The sequence below is a fragment of the Elgaria multicarinata genome, chromosome 8 (genome assembly GCF_023053635.1).
Source record: "Elgaria multicarinata webbii isolate HBS135686 ecotype San Diego chromosome 8, rElgMul1.1.pri, whole genome shotgun sequence".
Taxonomy (NCBI): domain Eukaryota; kingdom Metazoa; phylum Chordata; class Lepidosauria; order Squamata; family Anguidae; genus Elgaria; species Elgaria multicarinata.
Genome location: NC_086178.1, coordinates 3,024,108 through 3,051,210, shown reverse-complemented (window position 1 = coordinate 3,051,210; position 27,103 = coordinate 3,024,108). Strand labels below are relative to the sequence as shown.

At 48.7% G+C, this 27,103-nt stretch overlaps 1 protein-coding gene across 1 annotated transcript in view; it reads left to right on the top strand.

Annotated features, from left to right (window-relative positions):
• Positions 1 to 27,103, top strand: part of TPRG1 (tumor protein p63 regulated 1) — a 62,390-nt gene that overhangs the window by 9,967 nt on the left and 25,320 nt on the right. The window contains exons 2-4 of the mRNA XM_063131411.1: positions 4,840 to 5,049; positions 7,209 to 7,300; positions 12,546 to 12,722. Coding sequence (XP_062987481.1) covers positions 4,849 to 5,049; positions 7,209 to 7,300; positions 12,546 to 12,722 — 470 coding nt within the window. The 5' untranslated portion in view covers positions 4,840 to 4,848. The remainder of the gene's footprint in view (positions 1 to 4,839; positions 5,050 to 7,208; positions 7,301 to 12,545; positions 12,723 to 27,103) is intronic.

Below are 27,103 nucleotides of genomic sequence, written 5' to 3'. Positions count from 1 at the left end.
CCCCCCCATGGTTTTGCTGCCACCAGGCCCAACCCAAGCCATACCCAGTCCTCTATCTGTGAGGACACTCAGACTTTATTTTATAACCTTTTCCCCCTACACAGTCACAAGCAGTAGGCATAGAACTTTATAAACAAATACAGCTTTATTAATTACAATAATAAGTTGCTGAATAATAAAGTAACTCTTAAATGGCTCTATCAATATATGTTCTTTCATCCACAATACTCCAAAACCACTCTCTCAAATAATCCCTGTGCAATCTCATTCAAGAAGCAGCTGGACAACCATCTGTCAGGGATGCTGTAGGGTGGATTCCTGCATTGAGCAGGGGGTTGGACTCGTGGCCTTGTAGGCCCCTTCCAACTCTGCTATTCTATGGCCATTGCTAGATGAGGAGTTAGCACGGTGTGAGGCCCGGTCTCCCTCCTGTGCATCCAGATGACGCACAGGGGATTCCGGGGTCAGGCCAGGCTAAGTCCTCCCTTGACCCGGGATAAGCGGACCCGGGGCTGTGGAAGGTGTAGCAGGATCCGGGGCTTTTTCCAGCTACTCGCTTACTCGCGAGTAGCCAGGAGAAGCCACGGACTGGGCACAGCACTCCATAGGAGCGCTGTGCCCATCGGGCCAGGGGAGATCACAGGGGGAGGAGATGGGGGCCGGGGGAAAGACCGGACCCAGCAGGAGAGAGGGGAGGTAGAAGGACGGGCATCGGAGACGGGGGAGCTGGCGAGCAGGCACGAGCGGGCACGTGCATCGGGGATGGGCCTGGTGAACGGGGGGGGAGAAGAACGGGCGCGGGCATCGGGGATGGGGGGAGAAGAACGGGGACGGGGACAGCCATCGCGGACGGGGGGAGGACGGGGGTGCATCAGACATCGTCGGGGGGGAATCAGGGGGAGCGGGGAACCCTTTATTATTTTTAAAAAAGACTTACCTGTTTCGGCGGTGCGCTCCTGCGCACATGGCCCTTTAAGGGGGAAAACGTGGAGCACGCGACGGGGCTTTCCCTTGCCCCGTCGCGTGTTGACGTCTGGAAAAGTTTAAAAACAAAACTGAGGGACAAGCAGGAATCTTTGAACTTTTTAAAACATTATGTTGGGAGGTGGGGTGTCACTGCCACCATGGGAAACCAGTGGCAAAAACTGTTTAAATAAAAACAAGGATTGGAAATAGTTGAAAAGAAAGGAAGAGAAGGAAGAGAAGCCTCTGACTGCTACTCTGTGCTAAAAATGTAGATTCTTCACCCCTGAAAGACCTTCTTCAGAATTTCTCCAACTCACCTGAGAATATGAGAAAAAGTGAGCCTACATGTTCTCAGCTTGAGAACGTAGCTGAGAAATTGGGGAGATGAATTTTGATAAACCAGAACAACCTGGGGAAATGTGTATCCAGAACTTTACTGCCATCACTAATTGGGAGAGAAGAAAATGGCTTGAATTGTCGCTAAGCCTTAGCTCTGGGCATTGGGTATGCTGGGTCTCCCTCTGTTATAATGGTTTGCACATTCATAGAATCATAGAATCACAGAATAGCAGAGCCGGAAGGGGCCTACAAGGCCATCGAGTCCAACCCCCTGCTCAATGCAGGAATCCACCCTAAAGCATCCCTGACAGAGGGTTGTCCAGCTGCCTCTTGAAGGCCTCTAGTGTGGGAGAGCCCACAACCTCCCTAGGTAACTGATTCCATTGTCGTACTGCTCTAACAGTCAGGAAGTTTTTCCTGATGTCCAGCTGGAATCTGGCTTCTTTTAACTTGACCCCGTTATTCCGTGTCCTGCACTCTGGGAGGATTGAGAAGAGATCCTGGCCCTCCTCCATATGACAACCCTTTAAGTATTTGAAGAGTGCTATCAGGTCTCCCCTCAATCTTCTCTTCTCCAGGCTAAACATGCCCAGTTCTTTCAGTCTCTCTTCATAGGGCTTTGTTTCCAGACCCCTGATCATCCTAGTTGCCCTCCTCTGAACACGCTCCAGCTTGTCTGCGTCCTTCTTGAATTGTGGAGCCCAGAACTGGACGCAATACTCTAGATGAGGCCTAACCAGGGCCGAATAGAGAGGAACCAGTACCTCACATGATTTGGAAGCTATACTTCTATGAATGCAGCCCAAAATAGCATTTGCCTTTCTTGCAGCCATATCGCACTGTTGGCTCATATTCAGCTTGCAGTCTACAACAATTCCAAGATCCTTCTCTTTTGTAGTATTGCTGAGCCAAGTATCCCCCATCTTGTAACTGTGCATTTGGTTTCTATTTCCTAAATGTAGAACTTGGCATTTATCCCTATTAAATTTCATCCTGTTGTTTTCAGCCCAGCACTCCAGCCTATCAAGATCACTTTGAAGTTTGTTTCTGTCTTCCAGGGTATTAACTATCCCACCCAATTTTGTGTCATCTGCAAATCTGATAAGTGTTCCCGGCACCTCCTCGTCCAAATCATTAATAAAAATGTTGAAGAGCACTGGGCCCAGGACTTAACCCTGCAGTACCCCACTCGTTGCCTCTCCGCAGTTTGAGAAGTTCTCAAACTGGGGAGTACTTTGAAAAAGGAGTACTGAATATTAGGGCTGCGTATTGCCAAATCCCAAATCCAAGGCAGGGTGATTTGGAGGACCCAGAAACAGATCCGAAGCAAGTTAGAACAGGTCCAAAGCGATTAGAAGCGAATCGGGCTGAATTCAGAAGGTCTGAATCAGGATCCGAAGCGAATTGGGGGGGTCCGTGCACAGCCCTACTGAACATAGTTTAGTACACCTCTATCATGTCTCCTCTGAAGATGCTTCAATTCTAAAAGCTGCTGTATACATAGAAACATATCCCTGTGGTTATAAACATTAAAAGTTCCAAGCCATTTTATTCTATTATGATAACGTATACTTCTTCTTTTTAAGCATTTGTGTGACAGGCACAGGGTTGGAACAATTTTATGGCTTAATTGTTATCAAATAAATGCAAAAGATACGAAGAGATACAAAGGGCACAGTCATTTCATTTGGTTGAACCACTCTCATTTTTTCAACTGAAATTGCTGAACAATGTTGGAACTTATACAGCCAAGAGTTTTATCTGGTTACAAACGTGTAACCAGTGATGTAGTGAGCGAAGGCTCGTAGGAGAGAAACACCAATACTTTTTTTTTATTAGCGGCAATTATGATGACATCTGCAGTGGTGTTCTGGAAAATGTTGAAGTGCAGGTACTCCTCATGACAGTCTTCATAGCCACGCCCCCCAAGAAGAACCCAAAAATCCAGGCAACTGTGTTGATCCGTATCTACAAACCTGTTTTCTACCCATTTTCATCTCCAGCAGGAGATGGTCTTTTGCAAAGAAAACAGGTCTTAACTGTCCATTCCAGATCTAGCCTCCCCCCAAAGACTTCACATTAATTACAAGAGGAAACGATATGTAATTACTGGGAAAATCCATTCTCCCCCTCTCCTCCAGCTACTATGAGGACTGCAGCTAAGCTCAGAGGGAACAGCAAAGTCCGAGGAGGGTGGCAGATGGTGTCATCATCCCTGCAAACCAAAAAGGCCAGGTGCTTCAACCCACAGAGCCCCTGCCGCCACTATGCCACTGGTCATAGAATCATAGAATAGTTGAATTGGAAGGGGCCTATAGGGCCATTGAGTCCACCCCCATGCTCAATGCAGGAATCCACCCTAAAGCATCCCTGACAGATGGTTGTCCAGCTGCCTCTTGAAGGCCTCTAATGTGGAAGAGCCCACGACCTCCATGAGACATTGGTTCCATTGTCGTACTGATCTAACAGTCTGGAACTTTTTCTTGCTGTCCTGACGGAATCTGGCTTCCTGTCACTTGAGCCCATGATTCTGTGTCCCGCACTCTGGGCTGATTGAGAAGAGGTCCTGGCCCTCCTCTCTGTGACAACCTTTCAAGTATTTGTAGAGTGGTATCGTGTCTCCCCTCAGTCTTCTCTTCTCCAGGCTAAACATGCCCAGTTCTTTCAGTCTCTCTTCATAGGGCTTTGTTTCCAGACCCCTGATCATCCTAGTTGCCCTCCTCTGAACACGCTCCAGCTTGTCTGCATCCTTCTTGAATTGTGGAGCCCAGAACTGGACGCAATACTCTAGATGAGGCCTAACCAGAGCCAAATAGAGAGGAACCAGTACCTCACGGATTTGGAAGCTATACTTCTATTAACGCAGCCCAAAACAGCATTTGCCTTTCTTGCAGCCGTATCACACTGTTGGCTCATATTCAGCTTGCGATCTACAACAATTCCAAGATCCTTCTCGTTTGTAGTATTGCTGAGCCAAGTGTCCCCCATCTTGTAACTGTGCCTTTGGTTTCTATTTCCTAAATGTAGAACTTTGCATTTATCCCTATTAAATTTCATTCTGTTGTTTTCAGCCCAGCACTCCAGCCTATCAAGATCACTTTGAAGTTTGTTTCTGTCTTCCAGGGTATTAGCTATCCCACCCAATTTTGTGTCATTTGCAAATTTGATCAGCGTTCCCTGCACCTCCTCGTCCAAATCATTAATCAAAATGTTGAAGAGCACTGGGCCCAGGACTGATACATATCAGACTGCATACATATCCATACAATCATACACATCCTTGCATAACATACACATTCAGGCCATAGCTAGACCTTAGGTTTACCCCTGGACCGTCCAGGGGTCAAACCTGTTCATCTAGGTGACACACAGGAGATCCAGTGCTCAGGCAGGGGCGAACCCTGGATGATCCCAGGAGAAACCTTAGGTCTAGCTGTGGCCTCAGTCTCTCACACATAAAGCTTATAGATGAATAAGTGGAGGCAGGCAAGGCAACCGGGTTAACCATTTGGGCTGCTTTTGTTTGGCTTTAAGGCTGTCAGAATGTCAGATGTTGGAAATGACCAGGAGTTCCAGACTGTAGAGATGCAAAAGGATGTGGAAGAGAGAGACAAAGGGAATCGCGGTGCTGAAAATCCTGCAGAACCAACAGCCACCAATGCTCCATCATCTGCTTCCAAGAGCATTCTCTACCCGCGACGTTATGCTGACCCGTATGACTCAAGGAAGTATTTTGTCTCAAGGGTGAGTCCAGCCAATGGCATTGAGAGTCCGGTTTGAGCAAAACAAGGCAGAGAAGAGAAAGGTGAAATGGTTGCAGCTCTAGAGGCTGCTGATTCAGGGATCATGCTATGCCTCCTGTTTGGCATGGTCTCCTCTTCTTTGGGACCAGTCTACTCATGATTAGGGTGACCCTATGAAAAGGAAGACAGGGCTCCTGTATCTTTAACAGTTGTATTGAAAAGGACATTTCAGCAGGTGTCATTTGTATGCAGGCAGCACCTGGTGAAATTCCCTCTTCATCACAACAGTTAAAGCTGCAGGTGCCCTGCCCTCTTTTAAATCTGGTCATTTTGGTATCGCTCCTGCACTTTAACTGTTGTGATGAAGAGGGCATTTCACCAGGTTCTCCATATATACAAAGGACACCTGCTGAAATTCCCTTTTCTATGCAACTGTTAACAGGGCCGGTGCCAGGCTATTTTGCACCCTAGGCAGGTGAGCTGCTTTCACCCCCCCCCCCCACGCACACCCCAGTGTACCTAGGTGCAGGGCGCCATTTTGCCCGCCCAGCCGAAGCGAAGCCAGGATGCTGGGGTGGGGGGAACGGCTTCAGAACAGCGCGCCCAGGCGGAAGCCGCTCTGGGAGAGCGAATTCCGGGCACACCATTCCAAAGCCACCACCACCGCCACCACCCCATCATCTTGGCTTCGCTTCGGCTGGGCGTCCACCCAGCCAAAGCGAAGCCAGGACACTGGAGTGGGCGGGCGGGGCTTCGCTTCGGCTGGGTGGGCGCCCAGCTGAAGCGAAGCCAGGGTGCTGGGGCATGCGTGCGGCTTCGGAACTGCATGCCTGGAAGCCGCCCTCTCAGAGCCGCTGTGGGAGAGCGGCTTCTGGGCACGGCATTTGGCACCCCCCTTACCTTGGCGCTCTAGGCAGCTGCCTGAGTGGCCTCTATGGTAGCACCAGCCCTGACTGTTAAAGATACAGGAGCCCTACTCCTCCTTTTCATATGGTCACCCTACTCATGATCCACCAGTGTGTTTTAAATTGTGAACCGCCCAGAGAGCTTTGGCTATTGGGCGGTATAGAAATGTAATAAATAAATAAATAAATAAATTTACAAAGCCAGAATGCAGAGACACACAATCTTTGTGAAGTTAAGACATGACTCATTTGGTGTTAAGTGCTCCTGAGTTTGTATTCCTGCTTAAGAAGATAAGAAGTCAAGGCCAGCTCTACCGTTAGGCAGAGCAAGGTGGCTGCCTAAGGCAGCTAATCTGGGGTCTCATGAAAAGGCAGCAAATTGGTATATAACTTATTATCATTATATTATTAAGGGAGGTGAGATACACTGCCTCAGATGTCAAAACCTGTTGGCTGGCCGTTGGAGCAGGAGGCAACACTTGGTTCAAATGTGGTCAACCCAAGTTCCATAAAGATAGACCAGACTTCTCCAACTTCTAAAAGCACAGTAGCAAGATTTTAGCAGAGGTCATTTGGCCTGCTTCGTGATAAAGGAGGAATGATGGGTCTCAGCTAGGGACGGAAGCAGCATGCTGGCTCTGGAGTCCTGGATCGGGGCTGTCCCTTTATATAGGGATGTGTGTGAGAACTTCCTGCCCCATTTGAAGCTGTGAATGCAAGAGCAGGTCGGCTAAAAATATCCACAAACGTTCGAACACATATTTGTGTCCATCTTGTTCCCAGTTCCCAGTTTGATTTCCACATTTTTCCCCCCTGTATACTTCATCAGCCCTGCTTTAGCCTATGCAGGAAAGTTCTGCAAATTAGGAAACGTGCACACATTTAGGGAAACTCGTGTAAATCTCCCATTCTATCGGTTGTTTGATTTGCGCAAGTGTCCTATTCGTGCTCAGTGCGCAGCGATCGCAAACACGGACAAGGGTCAGCCCTGAGGCGAAGGCTGAGAGGATGTTTGAAGTATCCTGGCCATCTCAAACATCAATCGTTTGCACATTCTTACCGATATGCTGCCACATTCTTACCGATATTCTTCACAGTGGGCAGCCAGGGCTGGTTAAATGGCAGTAGCGGTATGAGGGAGGGGAAAAGTGGGGCACGGGTTGGCTCCAAGAAAAGGGGAGGACCTGTTCTTCGCTTTTGCATTCTTTTCCTCTACCTCTCCCCCTTCTCATCTTCGCTTCCCTTATTTTTTCAGCCTGGAGCCTTTGACCAAGCCATGGATGATCTGAAAGTCCATGTGGTTGTAAACATGGGAGAAACAGCCCACAGCTTCTGGTTATTGACTGAGTAAGCACCCCTGGGAATTTTCTTGTTAAATTTTTGTGAACCGCCCAGAGAGCTCCGGCTATTGGGCGGTATAGAAATGCAATCAATCAATCAATAACTGTTTCCCCTATACTAACATTTGCAGATTTTTACCTACTGTATCCAGAGCTGCCAACCAACTAGACTATTCCCAGTTTGACCAGTAACAGCCAGGCTGGGTCAGACGTTCAGGACTCTGATCTTCACCGGCTGTACTTCCTCTTTGACCAGCCTTATCCTGTCTTTGCAGCTTTGCCAGAGAATCAATTTGGAATTCCCTCTTCCCAAACCACCACCCCTCCAGCCATTTTGCTCAGAATTCCCGAGGTTTTTTGGCTCACCATGGTGGGTAAAGGGATTTGTAGGGGTGTTGCTGACAGAGAGCTTCGGCTATTGGGCGGTATAGAAATGTAATAAATAAATAAATAAACCCAACTCCACACTCTCCCCACCCCCATGCTTATAGAATCATAGAATAGCAGAGTTGGAAGGGGCCTACAAGGCCATTGAGACCAACCCCCTGCTCAATGCAGGAATCCCCCCTAAAGCATCCCTGACAGATGCTTGTCCAGCTGCCTCTTGAAGGCCTCTAGTGTGGGAGAGCCCACAACCTCCCTAGGTCACTGGTTCCATTGTAAGCATCACAATACATCTAATTCTTCCACAGGCTTTCAAAAAAAGTATTAGTGATGGAGTTAGAAAGGGCTGCAGTGCCATGGTATGTAATTCAAGTACATGGCTGTGGAAAAGAATTTGGGGGCACCATTTTAAATAAGCCCTAAGTTACACCTCTGCGCACGCAAGCGCGCACACACGCACACACACCAGGTATAGATGAGTCTAAATTTAGCTTGCGTGCTCCTTGAGGCTGAGACTGTTGTATAGAAACTATGCGATCCTCTGGGTCACTGCATTTGACTACTCAGTATAGCCTCTACGTCATTCTTTGTTCCATTTTCATCTTTCTTCTTCCATTTGGTATCTTTCCCTCTGCCACACTTGTCTAAATTTAGATCTTAAGTTCTTCAGGGAAGCTGCTGTTCTTACTGCTGTTACTATGCAGAGGGCCTTATAAGATGATGTTGCTTTAGAAATAATAATAATAATAATAATAATAATAATAATAATAATAATATCCCTCCCAACTCTATAAACTTCTTAAGGTACCTGCAAAACACCTCAATATTGTGCAGTTGTTATTACTGATTTTTGTTGTTTTTAATTAAAATTGCCTTTCTACAGGAAACAAGTCCTCGAGGCAATGTGGAGCAACAGTTGCAAGGAACACCTAAGCAACTGTTGTTTTCTCTGCGGAGCATTTAATTATAAACCACACAAATGTCAAACAGTCGTAGAGATATAAAATGGGCAGCAGATCCTGAGTGTAAAACCTGATAATAGGTTTGTGTTCTCTCTCTCTCTCTCTCTCTCGCTCTGCATTGCCACCTAGTGCTTACATGGTGAATTGTGCCATGGAATTAGAAACCAAGGGTATTGAAAAGGAAATTACAGCAGGTGTCATTTGTATATATGGAGAACCTGGTGAAATTCCCTCTTCATCACAACAGTTAAAGCTGCAGGTGCCCTGCCCTCTTTTAAATCTGGTCACTCTAGAATAGCTCCTGCAGCTTTAACTGTTGTGATGAAGACAGAATTTCATCAGGTTCTCCACTTATACAAATGACACCTGCTGAAATCTCCCTATCTATGCAACTGTTAAAGATACAGGAGCCCTGTCCTCCTTTTCCTATGGTCACCCTCATAGTATATACCTAAGGTGACCATATAAAAAGGAGGACAGGGCTCCTGTATCTTTAACAGTTGCATAGAAAAAGGGAATTTCAGCAGGTGTCATTTGTATATATGGAGAACCTGGTGAAATTCCCTCTTCATCACAACAGTTAAAGCTGCAGGTGCCCTGCCCTCTTTTAAATCTGGTCACTCTAGAATAGCTCCTGCAGCTTTAACTGTTGTGATGAAGACAGAATTTCATCAGGTTCTCCACTTATACAAATGACACCTGCTGAAATCTCCCTATCTATGCAACTGTTAAAGATACAGGAGCCCTGTCCTCCTTTTCCTATGGTCACCCTCATAGTATATACCTAAGGTGACCATATAAAAAGGAGGACAGGGCTCCTGTATCTTTAACAGTTGCATAGAAAAAGGGAATTTCAGCAGGTGTCATTTGTATATATGGAGAACCTGGTGAAATTCCCTCTTCATCACAACAGTTAAAGCTGCAGGTGCCCTGCCCTCTTTTAAATCTGGTCACTCTAGAATAGCTCCTGCAGCTTTAACTGTTGTGATGAAGACAGAATTTCATCAGGTTCTCCACTTATACAAATGACACCTGCTGAAATCTCCCTATCTATGCAACTGTTAAAGATACAGGAGCCCTGTCCTCCTTTTCCTATGGTCACCCTCATAGTATATACCTAAGGTGACCATATAAAAAGGAGGACAGGGCTCCTGTATCTTTAACAGTTGCATAGAAAAAGGGAATTTCAGCAGGTGTCATTTGTATATATGGAGAACCTGGTGAAATTCCCTCTTCATCACAACAGTTAAAGCTGCAGGTGCCCTGCCCTCTTTTAAATCTGGTCACTCTAGAATAGCTCCTGCAGCTTTAACTGTTGTGATGAAGACAGAATTTCATCAGGTTCTCCACTTATACAAATGACACCTGCTGAAATCTCCCTATCTATGCAACTGTTAAAGATACAGGAGCCCTGTCCTCCTTTTCCTATGGTCACCCTCATAGTATATACCTAAGGTGACCATATAAAAAGGAGGACAGGGCTCCTGTATCTTTAACAGTTGCATAGAAAAAGGGAATTTCAGCAGGTGTCATTTGTATATATGGAGAACCTGGTGAAATTCCCTCTTCATCACAACAGTTAAAGCTGCAGGTGCCCTGCCCTCTTTTAAATCTGGTCACTCTAGAATAGCTCCTGCAGCTTTAACTGTTGTGATGAAGACAGAATTTCATCAGGTTCTCCACTTATACAAATGACACCTGCTGAAATCTCCCTATCTATGCAACTGTTAAAGATACAGGAGCCCTGTCCTCCTTTTCCTATGGTCACCCTCATAGTATATACCTAAGGTGACCATATAAAAAGGAGGACAGGGCTCCTGTATCTTTAACAGTTGCATAGAAAAAGGGAATTTCAGCAGGTGTCATTTGTATATATGGAGAACCTGGTGAAATTCCCTCTTCATCACAACAGTTAAAGCTGCAGGTGCCCTGCCCTCTTTTAAATCTGGTCACTCTAGAATAGCTCCTGCAGCTTTAACTGTTGTGATGAAGACAGAATTTCATCAGGTTCTCCACTTATACAAATGACACCTGCTGAAATCTCCCTTTCTATGCAACTGTTAAAGATACAGGAGCCCTGTCCTCCTTTTCCTATGGTCACCCTCATAGTATATACCTAAGGTGACCATATAAAAAGGAGGACAGGGCTCCTGTATCTTTAACAGTTGCATAGAAAAAGGGAATTTCAGCAGGTGTCATTTGTATATATGGAGAACCTGGTGAAATTCCCTCTTCATCACAACAGTTAAAGGTGCAGGAGCTATACTAGAGTGACCAGATTTAAAAGAGGGCAGGGCACCTGCAGCTTTAACTGTTGTGATGAAGAGGGAATTTCACCAGGTTCCCCATATATACAAATGACACCTGCTGAAATTCCCTTTTCAGTACAACTGTTAAAGATACAGGAGCCCGGTCCTCCTTTTCATAGGGTCACCCTAATATACCTAAAATGTATTAAGACAAATTCCTGAAGGAGAAGGCTATCAATGGCTACTAGTCCTGATGGCGCCAGTATCAGAGGCAGTGTGCCTATGAGCACCAGTTGCTGGGGAACATGGGTGGGAGGGTGCTGTTGTGTTCATGTCCTGCTGGTGGGTTTCCTGTGGGCAGCTAGTTGACCACTTTGTGAAGGCTAGATTAGCAAGGCCTTTGGGGCTTTGCTGGACCTGCCTTAAAATCGGGGTGTGTGGACGGGCGACCGCGGGCTGTCGTTCTAATCCACACGTCAGATGCGACAGGCTAAAGGAAAGCCCCATCGTGTCCACCATATATTTTTTTAAAGGGCCGGGTGCGCAGGAGCGCCAAAGCTAAGTTTTTTTTAAAAGGTTTCCCCACTCCCCGTGGCTGCGATCTCCCCCCCTGGCCGCGATCTCCCCCCCCCCCCTGCCCTGTGCACGGCTTCTCCCGGCTATACATGAGTAAGCCACGTAGCTGGAAAAAGCTGCGGAATGGGCTAGACCTTCTGCGGTCCTGGACTCAGCCTGGGACTGCGGAAATACCGGGCAAAAAGTGGAGCCCGTTAACCCGGGGCAAGGGAGGGTTGACCCCTGCCTGACCCCGGGATCCCCTGTGCATCACCTGGACACACAGGAGTAAGCCCGGGTATCAGACCAGAGTAAACCCTGGTCTAGCAAGGCCTTTGGTCTGATCCAGCCTGGCTCTTATGCTCTTAAAGGAACTTTATGTATCCATAGTTGTAGAGCACCAGCTTAGACTGCAGACGTTTTCCAGGTTCAACTCCTGGCATCTCTAAATAACCATTTAGGTAGCAGGGGATGCAGACTGTATAGGCCTTTGGTCTGATCCAGTAGGGCTCGTCTTTTGTCCTTATGTTCATATCAAATTGGTATTCAGGTCCCCACCTCTTTGTGCCATAAAATCCTTTATAAGATAAAAACAAATAAATAATCTAGCATAGCTGAACAGATGTGGTTGAAAATGTTGATTGCCTTGGAATGAAAGGTCTTTCACAGTATATCAGCTTAAAAGCAGGTGTGGAAAGGGATGGTTTTTACAAAGCCTGGAAAGCGACCAAACATCTGGTATTATACCGAGTTGGAGCATTCGCCCATCTAGCACAATTCTGGCTCTTCTGATTTAGTAGCAGCGCCTAAGAACACATGAATAGTCATTGAATACACAGACTTTGAAGAATGAAGCCTTCGAATCACTGGGCCTGGTTGGATCGACCTGTCACTTTCTCCCACGTTTCAAGTTTTTAAAGTTTCAAATCCTTTCCATGCCGAATATCATGAAGTTCGTGAATGTTAGTAAATTGTCACAGAACATGACATGAGATGCAATTCTTACTCACCCTTCCGAGATCTCCAGCCCATGTCCAGCCCATTCTTGCCTTGGCCTGCCAAAGTTCTGACCTCTGAGTGACCTCTCCCTGCCCCATTGCAGGATCGACCATTGGAACAACGAGAAGGAGCGTGTGGTTGTGATCACAGACTCCGCCATCTTGGTCTGCAAATATGACTTCATCATGTTAAAGTGCCTTCAGCTGCAGAGAATCCCCCTGAATTACATCGACCGCATCTGCCAGGGTTCCTTCTCCTTTCCAGAGAAGTCATTGGACAGGTGAGACATGGTTGCTGCATGTTTCTGATGGAGGATTGTGGTGGTATCAACCTGCTTCTGGTGCATGAACCTCCATGCCTTGGGGCAGTCTATCTCTGAGTGCTAGATGGTGGGGACAAGTGACATGGGTACCTTCATACCCTGCCTGTATCCAGAGGCATCAAACTGGCTACTTTTGGAAAGTAGTAGAATGCTGGATTAGATGGAACTTGCTCTGAGCTAGCAATGCAATTCAGATGTTCTTTCATGGAGTGAAAGCTAAATATATTGTGGGCTGCTATCAAGAGTATATCATAATGAATGATGAGTGCAAGAAACCAGATTCTTTGCATAAGATCCCTCATGGTGCTGTCACTGTCTGTCCCATATTCACATGACCCATTGGGCCAGCAAAAAGCATTTTCTCTCCTTCTCTATGCTTCTCCCAGGTATCTCCAGATGAAGTCAAATCAACCTGTCCCTGAGGGTGGATGCAGCATCAGGGTCCAACTGACTAGAAAGAACTGGGCATGTTTAGCTTGGAGAAGAGAAGATTGAGGGGAGACATGAGAGCACTCTTCAAATACTTAAAAGGTTGTCACACAGAGGAGAGCCAGGATCTCTTCTCGATCCTCCCAGAGTGCAGGACACGGAATAACGGGCTCAAGTTAAAGGAAGCCAGATTCCAGCTGGACATCAGGAAAAACTTCCTGACTGTTAGAGCAGTACGACAATGGAATCAGTTGCCTGATGAGGTTGTGGGCTCTCCCACACTAAAGGCCTTCAAGAGGCAGCTGGACAAGCATCTGTCAGGGATGCTTTAGGGTGGATTCCTGCATTGAGCAGGGGGTTGGACTCAATGGCCTTGTAGGCCCCTTCTAACTCTGCTATTCTATGATTCTAGAAGAAAGAAGAATGCTTAAATCTAGAAGAGGTGGGTGGCATACAAAGAGGGCTTGTTGACTCAGAGTTTGGGGGAGAAGTCTAGCCTATCTCATTGGGCTCCTGTTGGCATAAAATGGTTTAAACTTAGTGCTATTCCCAACGTGTTCCGCAGAAACAAAGGGACCTTCTGCTTTCACACCCTCACAACTTCGTCTCATGCAATATATACATGGAAACTCTTTTTGGTTTTGGAAATGCATCCCCGTTCCTAATTGCATGTGCACACAGAGAGACAGCTGTAGTTCTATAGACAAGTAAATGCGATGGCGTCCAACAGAAGGTGCATTTGGGACGTGGGTTCATACTTGCGGAGCTGCAATATCCACTTTGGAAACTGAACCTGAACCTGCTGTCTTGCCATGGCTTCCCTAGGTAATCTCTTGTGTGCTGGTCAAAGCACTTTGGATACAATGGAGAGATAAATTGATGGATGGATGGATGGATTGGAAGGTCTACCCAAGGGTGTTGAACCTCAGGCCCGCAAGCCAAACCCGGCCCATGTGGGGCCTTAATCCAGCCCCAGGAGGCCACTACCTTCTCCTCCAACTGCTGATTCTTCGTGGCCTTCTGGCATTTCCTGTTTTCCCCCATTGTAAACATGTGAAATGCCGCCCCTAAGGCCTAGTAATAAGTGCTTTCAGCTAAGAGGGGCTGGCATTTTTTGTATTTATGGCCGTACTCATTTTGTCATTGGCCCTGTCAGCCGCTGGAATGTGGCCTCCGAGGGCTTCCCTGAAATCGAATCCAGCCCTCGAGCTAAAAGAAGCTCAGCACTAAACATCGGTTCTCTCCCTTGGCTCACCTGTTGCTGTGGCTGCCACGTTCAGTTCTGCAGGCCTGGCGTTGGCTTTCTGATGTTAGCAGCTGGGGTGTGGGTGTGTGCAGGTGTGAACGGTAAGGCTGCTTGCAGCTCTGCAAGAGACCCTCAATTCTGAGATTCGGCTCTTAAGCCCTGGGCTTAACCATGAGGACAAGGCGAATGTCCTGGCAGGATCAGCCACTGTACAGGGGGCAGCAACTGGGGGCCCTTCAACAAAATCTGACACCTCCCCCCCCCCGAGTGATGCCATTTGGCCCCTTAATTGCCAGTCTTAGAGTGTGGAAAATGGGTGTGCGCGTAAACAGCCTCTGTGACAATGGGGTTTAGTGTGTGCGTGGGGTGTGTGTGTCATGGTGCTTTGGCCCACCTGCCCCTTGTTAAAGTGGCCCTCTGTTATGCTCCAGTGAGTCCAGCGAGCCAGGAGGCCTGAGGGTTCCCAGGCGGTTGGGTAGCCTCTCCCAGATTCCATTCCCAATGTTTTCTGGATTTATCTGCAGTAATTATATCCTGTTTGAGGTATCACAAGACTCTCTCTCTGTCTCTCTGTCTCTGTCTCTGTCTCTCTCTCTCTCTCTAAATCATAATACACGCTCCTTAAGAAAATAATTACTAAGGATCTTCTGAATGGCTGCATGTGAATGGGGCTGACAAGTTTGAACACATCTCACATTCCAATCGTTGAAGAACCTTCCTTGTGTTTGTTTCCAACATCCAGGACCTCATGCTTTTGTGTCCCTCCTCCTCCTCCTCCTCCTCTTCCTCCTCCTCATCCTCCTCTTCTTCCTCCCCCTCTTCTTCTTCTTCTTCCTCCTCCTCCTCCACCTCCTCCCTCCTCCCCTCTTCTTCTTCTTCTTCTTCTTCTTCCTCCTCCTCCTCTTCCTCTTCTTCTTCTTCTTCTTCTTCTTCTTCTTCTTCCTCCTCCTCCTCCTCCTCCTCCTCCTCCTCCCCCTCTTCTTCTTCTTCTTCTTCTTCTTCTTCTTCTTCTTCTTCTTCTTCTTCTTCTTCTTCTTCTTCTTCTTCCTCCTCCTCCTCCTCCTCCTCCTCCTCCTCCTCCTCCTCCTCCTTCTTCCTTTTAAAGGCCAGACTGCCTTAGATTTTTATGTATTTTTATGTATCTCGCTACAATCCTTCGCCTGGATTGCAAACAGGGATTCAGCAGACCCACACGCAGAGGGTCCCCAATTTCAATGGTGTTCATGTGGGGAGTCTCCTCTCTGAACCACGCTGCTTGGCAGCTGGACTGGGATACGAAACAGCGCCTGCTCTCTAGTGGAGTGGCTGTGTGAGAGCTTCGGCTATTGGGCGGTATAGGAATGCAATAAATAAATAAATAAATAAATAAATCCATCACAACAACCCAAAGCCACCAAGAGTCTTGTGGCTATGGAAAGGCAAACAAGATTGATGGTAGCACCTGGTTTTGTGGGTCTGGCAGCACATAGAGGCAAAGTGTGCAGGGTCCTCCGAAGAGTTACCCTCAAGAAATGTCTCACTTTCCCAAGATGGGGGAGAAGCTGGGGTTCAGTGTGATTGAGCCCTTCCAGGTTCAATCCTCAGCGGCATCTCCAGGTAGGGCGAGGAAAGAATCTTACCCAGAACCCTGGAGAGCCATGGCTTCCCGTCAGTGTGTCATCAACAGTGGGCTTGATAGACCAGAGGTCTGACTCAGTACATCCAGTTCCTATGAGTGGGACCAGGAGTGGAAGAGGGGCCGGCTTCAGCAATTGCCTAACCCAGACTTCCCCACCGGGGCCATTGTGGTCGGGAATGATGGGAGTTGCAGTCCGACACAACTGGAGAGTACCAGGTGAGGGGATATTTTAATGGCTGGGGCAGAGTTCGAACTCTTCCTGGTTTGCTGTTGTGGGAGATCAGTTGAGGATGGAACACACCCACCATTCTCCTGAGCAGTGGTGCGTTCCATGGGTAGCACTATAGAGTCCAGTTTCCTTTGGGTGAGAGAGCACAGAAGACTGTGTGTGTGTGTGTGTGTGTGTGTGTGTGTGTGTGTGACCTTATAGGTACAAAATGTATGTTGACATCTCCCCTGAGAACAGACGTCTTCTCAAAAGCCAAGGAATCTCTCATCCCAGTTTTTGGAATTCAAGGCCCAGAGGTGGCACCAAGGGGAGACATGGTTGAGCACATGGCGAGAGCCCACACAAATAAAAAATGGTAAGAGATCAGAGAAAAATCAGGACTGGCAAAGAGCCTGCTGGGGGCCATAAGAAGTCTCCGCAGGAATATTGGTGCTGAGATGGGCACGCCATTGGAGATCCCAAGGGCAGGGCATAAATCCCCGACAATGGTGGTGACAAGGGAGACTCACTGGGGGAGAGGGCCCACTGAGTGTGTCTTGCCCAAGGACCCACAAAACCTGGATCAGGCCCTACCAACACCCATCACAGCTCTTGGAGAAGTGGAAACATGTCAACCTCTCCAAGCTCTGAGCTCTTCCTACAGCAGGGGAGTGAGATTCCTCAGCAACCACAAGGGCTCCTGTTCTCAGGACTTGGTTCGAAGGCGCACAATGCAACAACTTTGCTGAAGCTAAGTAGGTTTGGGCCTGGCGTGTGCGTGGGTGGGAGACCACCATCAGGGGACCCGTGTACTCTGCTTTGAGTAATACACAGGAAAACAGGGCTCCCCAAACTTTTTGCGTTTGTAATCACATTTGGGATTTTGAAAAAATGGTGTGGGCACTCTCACAAAATGGCCACTGTGTGGGGGGGGGGACTTGCCCATTCATAAAATGACTGCTGCAGTGGGCACAGTCACAAATCACCCTTTTCCCAAAAGGCAAACTGGTGAAACTAAAAAGAAAAAGATTGGAAGATACTTGCCCAAGAATCCTAAGTAGAAGGCAGAGGGATGGGGGTCCATAGGCATGTGGAAGGGGTGTGCCGGGTGTGCCCAGGCACACCCTAATGTCTCAAGCAATAAGTGCCAAATTGAGGGGGGGTGTTGAGTAGGGATCCAGACGGAGATCCAGATGCAGCAGGAACAGTCCTCCGGCTGCCCTCCAGTTGCTCCATCACCGTACCAAAGAACAACTGCCTCTGAGAGAATCATAGAATCATAGAATAGCAGAGTTGGAAGGGGCCTACAAGGCCATTGAGTCCAACCCCCTGCTCAATGCAGGAATCCACCCTAAAGCATCCCTGACAGATGCTTGTCCAGCTGCCTCTTGAAGGCCTCTAGGGTGAGAGAGCCCACCACCTCCCTAGGTAACTGGTTCCATTGTCGTACTGCTCTAACAGTCACGAAGTTTTTCCTGATGTCCAGCCGGAATCTGGCTTCCTTTAACTTGAGCCCATTATTCCGTGTCCTGCACTCTGGGAGGATCGAGAAGAGATCCTGGCGCTCCTCTGTGTGACAACCTTTCAAGTATTTGAAGAGTGCTATCATGTCTCCCCTCCATCTTCTCTTCTCCAGGCTAAACATGCCCAGTTCTTTCAGTCTCTCTTCATAGGGCTTTATTTCCAGACCCCTGATCATCCTGGTTGCCCTCCTCTGAACACGCTCCAGCTTGTCTGCGTCCTTCTTGAATTGTGGAGCCCAGAACTGGATGCAATACTCTAGATGAGGCCGAGAGAGAGAACACTGTTGTTTCCGGGAGCAAGAGCAAAAAGGAATTGTTCTTCTGGGAGAACTGCCTGCCGGGAGCGATGTTTAAAGAGGTCAGGAGGAAGGGGTCCTGAAGGTTAATATCACCCCGTAAGACCCTCCTCCGGCCAGTGTCTCCTCAATCCTCCCTTCACCTGCAATGGGCCTCCCATGGTCTGGCAAGCTGAACGCATAGTAGGGCATCAGTGTCTATAGTGCTTAAGAAATAAATGAATAAAAAATAATGTCCTTTATGATTGAGTTCACCATAAATAAATAAATAAATAAATAAATAAAATTCCCTGGGTGCACATTGTGCATGCCTATGGGATGTGTGTGTGTGTGTGTGTGTATGATCTCCAAAACATCATTTTGAACTCAAAATAAAGATGGAAATGAAGGAAAGCACTTTGCTTTGCAGGATGCCAAATTCCCAGCTAGAATTTTCAATTTTAAAAAAAAAGAATTAAAATTGAACTTTTTTAAAAATAAAATAAAAAAATCTTAAAAAATAAGTTAAAAATCAGGAGCAGCAAAGAGACTGCTGGGTGCCAAGGGAAGTGTCCCTAGGAATATGGGTGCTGAGATGGGCACCCCATTGGAGAACCCAAAGGTAGGACGTAAGAGAGGTCCATCTCCAGCTATGAACTCCCAGGCCATAGCTAGACCTAAGGTTTATCCCTGGATTGTCCAGGGGTCAAACCTGTTCATCTAGGTGACAAACAGGGATCCAGTGCTCAGGCAGGGGCGAACCCTGGATGATCCCAAGATAAACCTTAGGTCTAGCTGTGGCCCCAGTCACCTTGAACTGAGCGCGGGAGCAATTTCTAGATTATAAGGAGCCACTCAAAACTGTTAATAAGAATATAAGTTTGAAAAGGCAATAAAATCATAGAATAGTAGAGTTGGCCCTACAAGGCCATCGAGTCCAACCCCCTGCTCAATGCAGGAATCCACCTTAAAGCATCCCTGACAGAGGGTTGTCCAGCTGCCTCTTGAAGGCCTCTAGGGTGGGGGAGCCCACAACCTCCCTAGGGAATTGGTTCCATTTTCGTGCTGCTCTAACAGTCAGGAATTTTTTCCTAATATCCCACCGGAGTCTAGCTTCCTGTAAGCTGAGCCCATGATTCCGCGTCCTGCACTCTGGGATGGTCAAGAAGAGATCCTGGCCCTCCTCTGTGTGACAACCTTTTAAGTATTTGAAGAGTGTTCTCATGTCTCCCCTCCATCTTCTCTTCTCCAGGCTAAACATGCCCAGTTCTTTCAGTCTCTCTTCACAGGGCTTTGTTTCCAGACCCCTGATCATCCTGGCTGCCCTCCTCTGAAGCTCCTCCAGCTTGTCTTACATAAACTTAAACACACACACACACAAATATCACAGCAATTGATCCTGTGACAAAATAAGTTATAAGTCATAGAATCATAGAATAGTAGAGTTGGAAGGGACCTATAAGGCCATCGAGTCCAACCCCCTGCTCAAGTGATTCTGCCTAGTCAATTTCAGAGTCAACCAGGCCATCAGCACAGCAAAATAAGGGCATCTTAAATGCCGCCATGAGGGAGCAGGCCAGTCTGATCTCCCAGGGCAGAGAACTCCACAAGCTTGGAGCTGCAATGGGAAAGCTGCTCTCCTGCACTGCTGCCAGCATTGCTGGCATACTGCCCCTGGACCTGGAGGCTCCACAAAGCCTCCTTTTCCCTCCCGCGCACGCTACAAAATAGTCGGACTGTGATGCCATACAACTCTTGCTCCCTTTGCTAGATGGGAAGGAGAGCCGGAGGTTAGTGACAGATCCAAAGGCAGTTTGTGAAAGGTCATATTTCCCCAACAGCTCTGCCCATCTTGTGCCAAAAACCGGTCTGTCGTTGTTGACTTTCCTCGGGACATGCCCACGCTGGCTCTCGAGGACTGAGGCCAAGCTGGTGGAATGGTTGTGGCCGTGTTGTGCTAAGGCGAGAGGGAACGAAGGGCACCCGGTCTGTATCAGGTACAGGAAGTGTTCCGTTTTGCACACCTGCCTGGAGTGTGGTAGGGGAGATTAGCTTATTTAAACACTTCACCTCATCTTGGAGGGTGGCCTTCGCCTGACCTCTTCTGCCTTTGAAATGGGCTCAAAACGGAGAGGTCTAAAAGTCACCTTTCTAACTGGTGACTTTGAGACCTGGACCTCCTTGCTATAGAAGACCTGGGTTCAGATGTGATCTAGGCCATGGATGCACTGAACTGTCCTTGTTTGGCCTTTCTTGGTCATGACAATGGGTGTCATTAGATGGCATGGCAGCTTTGCCCAACCTGGTGCCTCACAGATGTGTTGGACTGCAACACCCATCCAGGGCCGGTGCCAGACTATTTTGCGCCCTAGGCAAGTCAAGCTACTTGCCCCTCCCCCCCCCAAAATTGCGCGGAAGTCCGAACGCGTGTGCCGAGTGGAGAGCTGGGACTGGCTCACTTCGATTTGGGACCGAGCCGTCTGGAATTCACCGGGACTTACTTCCATGTGAACGCAACCCGCTATGCAGCCTGGCGTCCCAATCCCCTCCGCACGTTTACTCGGGGGAATAAAGCCTCCGAGTAAGGAGGCATAGGTGGATCGGGCTGCACTGGTGCTTCCTGGTGCAAGGCTTTCTCGGATGCAAGTCCCGTTGATCCACGCGCGCAAGATCCGGAAGCAGGAGAGTTTGCCTTGCGAGGAGTCCACAAGTCCCTCGCTTTCCTGGGGTAAGGGAGAGGGAGTCCCGTTTGCCCGCCTGCCTGGACATCGCGGCCTGTTTGAGGAGAGAGGCGAGGCGACCTGGTGCCCTTTCCTCGGGAGTAAGGCAGAGGCTGGCTTGGGCCAGGGTCGAGTTTGCCACGTGCTTTTTCTTCTTCTGGTGACGCTGGCCTCCCGGCTCTGGGAGAGCGGCTTCCGGGCAGCTAGAGCGGCTCTGGGAGGGTGGCTTCTGGGTGGAAGTCCGAACGTGGAGCCCCCCACCCCACCCCAGTGTCCCTGGCTTCGCTTCGGCTGGGCGGGTGCAGGGTCCAGCTCACAGCCAACAATGCCGCCTGAGTGGCCTCTATGGTAGCACCAGCCCTGCTCCCATCATCCCCAGGGAGTGCAGGGCAGCCTTCATGACTCACAGCTCTGTCCTCCAACATCTTGTGTTTCTTGGTGTCTTCTGCCTTGGAGTTACCACCACAAGATCACTAGAGCAAGCTGAAGAGCTAAAATAGGACCTGTTTTCACTAGCCGCACCATCAAAGTGCCACAGCAAAGAACCTGTCCTGATTTCCACGCCTCCTGGCCAGGTAAGGCCTACATAACCAGTTAGAGTAATTTATCAAAGTGTCTTGCGTCACCTTAAAGACTTTCATGGACTATAGACTGCTTCCATCAAATACATAGGGTATTATGGAGAGTTTCAGGTTTATGTGCAGTACATATGGTGATGGTGGTGGTGGTGGTGGTGTGGAGGAACTGTAAAGAATGAATCCGAAGGAAACTGAATGCATTTTGATTTAAGCAACAACAACACCTTCATCCTGATTCAAGCCTCTGGTGGTAGAATTAAACCAGTTGATGAATTCTAACTCTGCCGTCTCTCGCTCTACACTCTCTTTGAAGTTTCTTTGCTCCATGATGGCCACTTTAAGGTCTGTACAGAGTATCTTAGCAGACGGAAGTTCTCCCACCCATTTTTGAATATTGCCATCTCTGATTTGAGATTTGTGTCCATTTTTCATAGAGACAAACCAGGTTGCCCTAAGTAGCGCACAGTGGCTCACTAAAAACGGCCAGAGATTAGGACGAGAGACTGCTGAGTTAGAATTCATCAACAGGTTCAGTTTTATCACCTGGGGCTTGAATCAGGAGAATGGGTTTTTGTCTCTGTCCCAGCTCTGCCCTCAGTTGCAATTAGGGGTGTGCACGGACCCCCGATCCTCTTCACGCCCGATCCGCAAATTGCGGATTGGGCCCGCTCCGCAAATTGCGGATTGGGCCCGCTCCGCCCCGCCTCGATCTGCCTAGGGACCGCTCCGCTCCACTGCTGAGCTCCGGATCCAAATCAGAGCTCTGTAGTGGCGGGGAGTGGTGCCAGGTAAGCCACCCCTCCCTCCTCCCCCTTACCTGTGTCCGTCGCAGCCCATCCCAGCTTCACTAGAGCCCGCGGCTCTACCAGGAACTGAAGGCCCCGATTGCGGCCTACACTTCCTGGTTGAGCCGCGGGCTCTAGTGAAGGTGGGATGGGCCGCGACGGGCGCAGGTAAGACCCCCTCCCCCTTACCTGGCTCTGCCACCGTCGCTGCACAGGCGGCGGCAGTGGTGGCAGGGCCAGGTAAACCCCCCTCCCTCCTCTCCCTTACCTCCATCCATCCGCGGACCCAAGGCTGCTTCAACGGAGCCGAGTCTTCGGGCTCTGTTGAAGCAGCCGTGGGACCGCGGATGGATGCAGGTAAGACCCCCCTCCCCCTTGCCCCCTTACCTGGCTCTGCCGCCGTCGCCGCACAGGCGACAGCAACAGTGGTAGGGCCAAGTAAAACCCCCTTACCTTTTTTGCAGAGCTCCGGATCGAGGCGAAGGATCCGCCTTCACCTCGATCCGCTCCGCAATGCTGCACGGCTCCCCCAATCGTCTTCGCCTCCTCCTTAAGCGGAGGCGAAGCCCCCCGATCCGCTCCTGCTTCTCCGGTCCGAGGAGAAGCGGAGCACATCCCTAGTTGCAATGCTGCGGATGTTGTGGCAGAGTTTTGGACCACTCTCCGAAGGAGGAGAGGTCTCTACCTGGGTATCGGAGCCGGGGAATTGGCTGTTTTCTGTGTCGTAGCTGAGAGGGAAACGCCCGCCGCCTTGGCAAAAGAGTGTTTGCCGCAGGCAGATCACGAATGGGAATCGCCTATGAAAATTGAGAATTAGCTATTAAAAGTAATTGGATTGGTTTGCAAGTCAAAAGGTAGGGGGAGTTTGGTCCCACCCATTATTCCACGGATGATGCAATGGTATTTCAGAAGAGCCATTACACCACGGGGCCATGAGCTCATGTGCTTAAGGAAGAGCTGGGTGAGCCTCCCAATCTGATTTTTGGACAGGCCGTTTGGCAAGGCAGCTTCTTGTTGCCACTGCTGAGTTTCACTCCCTTATTCAGCAGGTGGCGCCCTTTCCTCTGGAGAGAGTTGGGATGGATGTCCCAAAGGGGAACTCCCCTGGTAGAGACTGATGGTGCTCGAGAGGCTTCCTTCCACGCAGCGCGTCCAACCCGTTCCCCCTTGATTTGCCCTTGAGGATTGTACGGCTCTAAATATTCACTCCAGAGACGGAGAGTATAAATTCTAAACCTGGGTAGCATTTGCTGGCTGGGATCCTTCTGCATGTTGGAAGGGCTGCAGGATTCCTATCCTTAGGCAACCCAATCCTGTAAGGTTGCCTTTACGCAGCCACCCACCGGAATCCCGAATGTAAAACCCAAGAGTCCTCGCCTGCATGCCCCAAGCCTTCCTGAACCTGGCGCCCTCTAGATGTGTTGGACTGCAACTCCCAGACTGCCCCAGCCAGCTGGACTGATGCCTGGCTGGGGATTATGGGAGCTGCAGTCCAACACATCTGGAGGACACCAAGTTGAAGATGGCTGCAGTCGAGGAGGGTGGCAACCTTCAGATTGAACCCTATTTTCTGTCCCCTAAGGACTGGGAAGGGGACACAGCTGTGTGGTAGAGCAGATGCTTTTGTCCCCCGGGCACCCCCAGCTTCAGTCCCCAGATACTCTCATCAAAAGCAGCCCAGGGAGCAGGGCTGGGGAAGACCACATTCTGCCCGAGACCTTAGAGCCAGATGTGGTCCTCCAGAAATTGTTGGAATGCAATCGCCAGCAGTCCTAACAGGCAGAGCCAATGGTGAGGGAGGATTGGAGGTGCAGTCCAACGACATCTCATAGAATCATAGAATCGTAGAATAGTAGAGTTGGAAGGGGCCTATAAGGCCATCAAGTCCAACCCCCTGCTCAATGCAGGAATCCACCCTAAAGCATCCCTGACAGATGGCTGTCCAGCTGCCTTTTGAATGCCTCCAGTGTGGGAGAGCCCACAACCTCCCTAGGTAACTGGTTCCATTGTCATACTGCTCTAACAGTCAGGAAGTTTTTCCTGATGTGCAGCTGGAATCTGGCTTCCTGTAACTTGAGCCCGTTATTCCGTGTTCAGCACTCTGGGATGATCGAGAAGAGATCCTGTCCCTCCTCTGTGTGGCAACCTTTTAAGTATTTGAAGAGTGCTCTCATGTCTCCCCTCCATCTTCTCTTCTCCAGGCTAAACATGCCCAGTTCTTTCAGTCTCTCTTCATAGGGCTTTGTTTCCAGACCCCTGATCATCCTAGTTGCCCTCCTCTGAACACGCTCCAGCTTGTCTGCATCCTTCTTGAATTGTGGAGCCCAGAACTGGACGCAATACTCTAGATGAGGCCTAACCAGGGCCGAATAGAGAGGAACCAGGACCTCACGTGATTTGGAAGCTATACTTCTATTAATGCAGCCCAAAATAGCATTTGCCTTTCTTGCAGCCATATCGCACTGTTGGCTCATATTCAGCTTGCGATCTACAACCATTCCAAGATCCTTCTCGTTCGTAGTATTGCTGAGCCAAGTATCCCCCATCTTGTAACTGTGCATTTGGTTTCTATTTCCTAGATGTAATCTGGATGATTACACGATGGCCACTTCTGACCTTGTCACCTGCTGCCAGTCCAAGTATATTTTCTATACCGTCCCATAGCTGAAGTTCTCTGGGTTGTTTACAACAATTCATTAAAATGCAAAATACAACATTAAAGAAATAGAACATAGAAAAATTAAAATAATGTAAACACCTAAAAAAAACCATTAAAATAAACAAAGTTTTTCCTAATAGACCTTTTCAACAACAGGAAATATAAATGCTGCATCATATACCATTAAATGCTTGGGAGTAGGGGGTGCCTGGCGCTGGAAAGATGACAATGCCAGCACCAGGCAGGCCTCAGTGGGGAGCTCAGAGCTCATTCTGCAGTCAGGGGGCCACCACTGAGAAGGCCCTCTCCTTTGTTGTCACCTTCCGAGCCACCTTCGGAGGTGGCACTTGAAGGTTGCCCCCAGCTATTGATTGTAGTGTCCAGGTATGTTCAGGTCGTGAGAGTCATTCCATCAGGCATTGCCGTCCCGAGCCATGTAAGGCCTTATAGGTTAAATTCAGCACCTTGAATTGGGCTTGGAAACGTACAGGCCGCCAATGCCCGTACAGGCAGAGTAGTCTTTGCTAGGTTTGCCAGGACAACAGTCTGATTTTAGATTGTCTCACTGCTTGTTTTGTGCCTGATTCCCATTTGCAGAGAGCTTCGGCTATTGGGCAGTATAGAAATGAAATGAAATAAATAAATAAATTTGTGATTGTTGCTCACTCTGAGCACAGGAAACCAGCACGAACTGAGCAGCAGCAGGCAATTTGCACAAGTCTCCCAAATTGCAGCAAATTTTCTAATTTGCGCAACTTTTTTGACCCATAGACTAAAGAAAGGGCTGATTCAATCTACAGAGCAAATCTCCCCAAAAATTAGGAAATGTGCACAAATCAAACTAGGAATCAGGGACGAGAGGAACATCTGCACCTTTTTGACAATCTACCGATATTTTTGGCAGACACATTCTTGTGCTCGCATCCAGACCTTTGAATGGGGCATTTTGCGAGCAAAATTTAAAGTCTCATACATCCCTAATATGTTCACATATTCAGAAGAGAAGTGGCATCTTCAGGTAGAGTTTGGGAAAAGAAACTTCCTGCATGAAACCCTGGATAGCCCTTTCTGCCAGTCAGGGAGACATGAGAGCACTCTTCAAATACTTAAAAGGTTGTCACACAGAGGAGGGCCAGGATCTCTTCTCAATCCTCCCAGAGTGCAGGACACGGAATAACGGGCTCAAGTTAAAGGAAGCCAGATTCCGGCTGGACATCAGGAAAAACTTCCTGACTGTTAGAGCAGTACGACAATGGAACCAGTTAGGGAGGTTGTGGGCTTTCCCACACTAGAGCCATTAAAGAGGCAGCTGGACAACCGTCTGTCAGGGATGCTTTAGGGTGGATTCCTGCATTGAGCAGGGGGTTGGACTCCATGTCCTTGTAGGCCCCTTCCAGCTCTGCTATTCTATGATTCTATGATTCTATGTCTACACCACAAAGGTGTAGGGGGGAGGTTCGCAGACTTACCGGCTGTGATCCTTCCTGGTTGTCTAGATGGCCGGGTGACATCCCAGAAGGATGTTGCGGCCGCCATTTTTAAAAACAACAACAACAACAACAACAACAACAACGAGAGGAGCTCACTTGCACTCCACTGCAAAAGGTAAGAAAAAATCCCTCGACCCTGCTCCCCAGCCCCCACTCCCAATGGGCACGGACTGCCGCCGTGCAGCTCCATGCTAATTTTATGGTCCCCGCTACTCACGGGGAGGACAGGACAACCCGGGAGCAGAGGCCACACGGCCACCTCTGTGGGATGGTCCTGGAACCACAGAAAAGTCAGATTTTCCACAGTTCCTGATATCCCAGGATAAGTCCTTGCTAGTCCTGGGTTGCCCCAGGGACGATCCAAGGCCTACCCTGGGATATAGGCATGGTGTAGAACTTCCCTCAGTGTCAGCAATACTGGGCTAGATGGACCCAGGCCATAGCTAGACCTAAGGTTTATCCCTGGATCGTCCAGGGGTCAAACCTGTTCATCTAGGTGACACACTGGGGATCCAGTGCTCAAGCAGGGGTGAACCCCGGATGATCCCAGGATAAACCTTAGGTCTAGCTGTGGCCCTAGAGTCTCTCTTATGCAGTAAGCAAACCAGTAGTGAATCTTGTCTGCGAGAGGTTTGAGACATGTCCTAAAAGAGAGAGAGAGGGAAAGGGAGAGATCTCAATTCTCCAAAACGCTGTGTGTTTCCACGTCAGCTGTAGCCAAACTTCCTCTCTACCTTACTGTCAATCAATGCCAGGGCTCCCTTGAGGTGGTCTCTTTGCTTAGGACATTTTTGATCGGTGTTTTGTT